The sequence below is a fragment of the Medicago sativa genome, chromosome 5 (assembly GCF_051527215.1).
Source record: "Medicago sativa cultivar Bolivia chromosome 5, Bolivia_mono, whole genome shotgun sequence".
Taxonomy (NCBI): Eukaryota; Viridiplantae; Streptophyta; class Magnoliopsida; order Fabales; family Fabaceae; genus Medicago; species Medicago sativa.
Genome location: NC_140753.1, coordinates 68,964,168 through 68,970,167, shown reverse-complemented (window position 1 = coordinate 68,970,167; position 6,000 = coordinate 68,964,168). Strand labels below are relative to the sequence as shown.

At 32.8% G+C, this 6,000-nt stretch overlaps 1 protein-coding gene across 1 annotated transcript; it reads right to left on the bottom strand.

The window, feature by feature from the left end:
- Window positions 1–277: 277 nt before the first annotated feature.
- Window positions 278–3,803, bottom strand: LOC146924394 (Major facilitator superfamily protein). Its single transcript, XM_085709431.1, has 5 exons — window positions 3,696–3,803; window positions 3,471–3,591; window positions 3,167–3,384; window positions 2,214–2,761; window positions 278–1,377 (listed from the first exon to the last, which is right to left on the bottom strand). The coding sequence occupies exons 1-5, from the start codon at window positions 3,696–3,698 to the stop codon at window positions 501–503; spliced, it is 1,767 nt and encodes a 588-aa protein (XP_085565557.1). The 5' UTR covers window positions 3,699–3,803; the 3' UTR covers window positions 278–500.
- Between the last annotated feature and the right edge of the window lie 2,197 nt (window positions 3,804–6,000).

Below are 6,000 nucleotides of genomic sequence, written 5' to 3'. Positions count from 1 at the left end.
TCCATATTTGAATTCCCTCAAAACATTACATTACCTCAAAACATTCCCCCATCCAAATACACTCTAAAATTGATTTTGGTATATTTGAGAGTTCTAAGTCGATTAAGCAATTATTCGATCGTTGACGTTGCCGGTGATTCTTATGATTCTCGTCCCGGCCAATTGGAATTAATTTATTTTTCTTCTGTAATTGATTCTAACTTAAAGTTAAGAATTGTAGTTTTGCTTTTAAACATAATTTTACGTTCAAATTTATTGTTGAACTTCCACATAAATGTGTTCAAATATAACCTCACTTTTAACTAAAATTAATTTCACAAAATCAATTTTGATCTCAACCAAACCAAACACATACTAAATATCTATCTGTCAAACACTTAATATTACATATCAATCAACTTCTATAAAAACAATGTTCTACTAATCACCCAAAATCAACAAACATGAGGCATTATATTTACCTCCTGCACACAATCTATAATGCCAAACAAAATGATTCTCTATGCTTCTTCCTTCCCATCAACACCAATTTTGACTTCATTCACAATCACAAGCTCTTTCTCTACATTGTCATTACTCTCAATATTGTTGTGTTGAACTTTGTATTGATGCCTCATTGATAAGACAAGAAAAAGTAAAAAATTCAGCACTCCAAGAACTGCTAGCAACCAATAGAAGTAATCTAACTTACCCTTGTCAAGATTACTCTTCAACCATCTTTTCTTGCTTACTTTGTCCACAATTGAAACCAATAAGCTACTAACAAAATATCCCATTGAAAGTGTACATAGAAAAAGACCAGTACTCATAGATTTCATCCTCTCAGGTGCTTCCCTTATGAAAAACTCTAACTGTCCAACATAAGCAAAAGCTTCTCCAGCACCAACTAGAAAAAACTGAGGTACAAGCCAAAAAGCACTTATTGTAGTTTGTTTTTTAACTGCATTGTCCCTTCTTTCTTTCTCAACGATAGCAGAAACTACCATTGCAACAATAGAGAAAATGAGTCCAATTCCTACCCTTTGAAGACTTGTGAGTCCTTGAGGATTGTGAGTGATTTTTCTTGCTAAAGGTACAGTTATTTTCTCATTTAGGGAAGTAAAGAGGAGAATGGTGATGATGAGAAAAGCTGATAAGGATCCTGCTGGAATCTCTAGTGATCCAACTTTTCTGTTCATGAATGTAGCTTGCTCAATTGTGAAGGTGTTCATTTGAGAATAAACTGTCCAAAAGAGTATGCATGTTGACCAAATGGGAAGGAGTTTGATTACCATTTTAACTTCCTCAACTTGAGTCATTGTTGAAACTAACCATGGATTTTCGTTGTTTCCGTCCTTTGAGTTTGTTTCATCTAGGATTGCTGCTTTGTCAAGGTACCTATCATACAAAATTCCAATGAAGATAGATTAAATCTCTTTCCACAGTGTTTCTTTTGGTTTACCATTTTCTAGATTATCATTATCGACACCTTATCTATAAATTATTCCTCGAAATTATGGTAATTTTCGCTTTAGATACCCTATGCGATTCTCGTTCAATTTTTGCTTATCATCTATGCTAATATATCAACATTGGACTAGTAGCCGAGTCTATGAGGTGTCAATTTAGTGTTAAGCGTCTGATATTATAATCTCAAGCGATAAAGTTCAAGTTCTCTTAGAGAGAGTTGTTCAAAGACCATTACGGTCCATGCATCTATCCGAAAATATTAGTCCAAAGACAATGAAGGGATATGCCATCAAGTGCTATGGTCTTAAGCTAGATCCTAACTTGAGAAGAATGAATCACATAAATAGTTTCAAGATACAATTCTAGATGCTATAGAAGAGTCAGGAAAAATCAGATTTGATTCTCCATGATACCAAAAGAATACAATACAATACAATACAATTCAAAAGACCAAAATTGACACACTTATGTACAAGGGACCAAAGCAAGACAGAATATCCGTGCAGCATCATTTAAGATATTTTTGATAGATTGCTGATCAATCAATTATAGTTTGTCTTTTTCTAGAAATGAGTCATAAAAAGATAACATAATTTCTGAAAAGTAAAAACACTTTGGCTACCCCCAATAAATAGTAATAAACATGATAAATCAGTTAAAGTGATTAAGTGATTAGTTAGTGTTCAATAATTGAAAAGAAGTGTAATCATGATGTTCTAACTAACACTACTATTCACAGCTTTTACAAGAATGAAGACAAATACCTGAATTTGTCTGTATATGTGACCTTAGCTTCAAGATAACCATTGAGTAAGGTAGGATCAGAAGGGATAGGAAGAGTCCTCTTCTTCCAAGCCAAAAACAAAACCCTCCAAATAATAGTTAAAGGACTTCCTTGAGGTTTCTTGAATCTATACAATGGAGTACCACAAAGCAAAATACCAACTGCTACCAACATTGTCCCTGCTGAAATTCCATATCCCCAACCTCTTCCTACATTGTCTTGAACATAAACCAATACAACCACTGAAAATAAGGATCCAATACTTATAAAAAAGTAGAATCTGTTGAAGAAAAATATCATATTCTTTTCTTCCTTTGGATCATTTGTGTCAAATTGATCAGATCCAAATCCTGACACATTGGATTTTATTCCTCCACCTCCTAAAGCTATTGTATAAAGTGCTGCAAAGAGAAGTGCTAATTGTTTGCCACTTGCTTGAATGCACTGATGGTGTTGTCTTCTTACTTCACTGCATGGTGGAGGTGTCATACTAGGAATTGTTGTAGCCAAAGTTAACATACACACACCCTGTTGCAACACAACAATTGTCAAGAAAAAAGTAGTCAGTAACAACACTTCAGGTTAAAAGCGTGTCTGGTGTCCGACACCATAGAAACACATGTAGTTATTATTACTTTCAATTTCTTCTATTTTCTTAAATTATTACTGGTGTCTACGTGACAGTTTCAATATTTTATCTGGTGTATGTCATAGTGTTCTATGTTATTTGCATGAATTTGTGAATACCACTTTTGTTTAAGAGATATCGGCTTAGTGGTAAGAACATAATCTCGTAACCTCAAGAGACGGAGTTCAAATCCCCTCAGAGACAATTTTAAAAATGGTCATTAGTACTAGATTAATTAATAATAATAATTGTGAATACAACTTCCATAGTAGTTTATAAAAATATTGAAAGCCTGAAAATTTTACCACTGTGGCTATGGTTGCAGATATGGCAACAGTTAAGTATCTGCCAAGTTTTGCATCAGCTAGAAAACCACCAAGAAGGCCAAGCAAGTTGAGAGTTCCCATAAAGTTGGTAACTATGGTAGCAGAGCTAGCTGAATGGAGATGTAAATCTCCAACCAAGTATGTCACTAAGTTCATGGAAATTCCCATAACACATATTCTTTCAGCAAGTTCAGTACCTGCACAAACAAAAATTATACACAATGATTTTGTTGGAACCAAATAAAATTGAACCTTAGAAATTTTTTTATGGATTGAAATGAACCTAAGATTAGTCCTGCTGCTAGCCATCCTCCAGTTTTTGTTTTGTCAGCCGGGTGACCTCGAAAATCGACCGCAGCATTGTCTTCTGTGCCTTTTTTCTCTCCATTACTTGCAACAAGAACCTATACAATTATGATTGTAGAAACAAAAAAAATTAAGTCATTAACAAAGTTTCAAGGTTTGAACTTTGAACAAGTACAAAAATTGTATAAGATGAAATGAATACCATGTTGTATGTTCTGTTAGAGATAATGTGTAAGTGTTACAGCAACAAAATACTAGTGGTCTGGAAGAATATAAGGTAGAAGAATAAGATTTGAAATGATATAGAGTTGTTTTTTTTTGGTATGATATGCTTTGGCATTTAACTACCTTATAATAGGTCCACATGTTATGTTATGTGGCCCAAAATGCTGAATGTACAAATTTGTGTTCCCCATGATTTGGAATTATGTAGGCTATGATTGTGTGGTACGTGTTAAATGGTGACCAGCTTTTGAAAGTGAGGGGACTTGCATTCCTAATTTGGATCCTAACTTGCCATAATAAAGTCATAATCACAGTGAACAGATGATAAAAGATAAGCATCTATGAGTCCAAGTTCTTCTTTTGTGACTCATGTATTTTTGATGAAGTAATGATTATCATTAATAATTTGAAAGAAGGTGCATGGAATCTATGGTTGGCTTGATTTGGCTTTTTCATATGGTAGATTTAGGCAGGTTTATTTGTTGAATCACCAAATTTAAGAAAAAGAAGTTGAAGCATCTTGGTAGGTGCACTATTTTTTTTGTCTTCAATGAGATGAATAAGTGATGTATTTGGAGTTCGAACTCCGGTCCATATATATATAATGTTTCATGAGCTAAGACGAACATTGTTATTATGTTATTATTAATTGAATATTACAATTCATTTTGAGAAATTATAATGAAAAAAAAACTTTGTACTCGAGAAATTATCTTGCTGCCTGTATCTAATTTTTTATTTTATTTTTAAAAAATCCACTAATTATTTGAATGGGTCTATAGATATCAAGTCAATTTTTTTTTTAAGGATCAAATCAATTTTATAGTACCCATTCTTTCACTCAAATATTAGTTTGTATTATTGGGTTGCTTAACTCATATTTTTTACTCCATCCGTCTCAAATTGTATGACGTTTTAGGCATTTCACACATATTAAGAAATGCAATTAATATTGTGTGAAAAATAGATATTATGAGTTGTTTTACAAAATTGTCCTTAATAAATAATATGGGAAAGATAAATGAAAGAAGAGAGAGTAATAAATAATTAAGGTTATAATAGGAAAAATAACATTAATGTTGCATTGGTATTGTAAAGCGACATATAATTTGGGATAATTTTTTTCCCTAAAGCAACATACAATTTTGGGATGGGAGTATTAGTTTTAAAAGTTAAAAGAAATATCTCTTGTATAGGATTGATATCTCAGCTCTTAGAGTACCTCGTTATACTCGAACACTAGCTCAACAATTTATATCTAATATACAGACCCATCGGGCTGAAATTTTTCTTCAAAATCAAGAATTTATTCTCTAATATTGTCATTATTTATGGATGATTTCCAATGTGGTCGACAATGTCTAGTTGAGGAAGAATCACTATTAATGTCTAATATTCTCTAATATTGTCATTATTTATGGATGATTTCCAATGATTTCTGTTGGTATTCATCCAATTGAACTTGCTTAACCTTCATATTGTAACTGTTGAATTTGTTTCCTTTCATTTTTATTTCATGTTGAGGTTGACGTCTTCGAGGAATTTATAATGATTAAATTGAACTTGTTGCAACACAATATTCACGGGGGTAAATGGAAATTTTACCAAGGTTAAGGGGATAAACATTGAAAAAATAAGGTGCAAAATATTATTACTATATATATTTTTAAAATTCAGGGGTCAAAATGCAATGTTTGATAAGTTGGGGGTAAAAAAGAAAAAATATGAAAAATTAGGGGCTTCACTGTAATTAGGATAAAATTTATCTAAAGATGATGTGGCAATTTATGAGATGTGGTAGAAGGTGTTAGGCTAAGTGACGTGTGGTGTGATGTGCTTGTAATGTTGCGTGCTAGGATCGTCTTTTTCCTTTGAAGGTGTGTGGAAGCATGTGAAGACAAAGAAAGACGTGTGTACATGACATGTACCTCCAATGACGGTGCATGAAGTGGCGTTTGGTCGCGAAATTTTGAATACTGGGTTTTTGAGCCCTTGGTACAAGATTGATGATTCTGTTTCTGCAAATTCTGACTAAAAATGGAGGTTTTGATATTTGTCTCTTTCTTGCTCAAAATCTCATCCATTCTAAGATTAATTTTAGTCACTCTTATCACTCATAGCTCACAGAACCTGAGCTATGATGCCAAGATGGATCAGAACCAAAACGAAAATACAGACACTATGTTTTAAACCATTCATTTTAATTTCTACAACATTATTGATGATTGAGTACATGAACATTGACCTCATTTATAGATGAAAGACAACTACAATGGTTACAT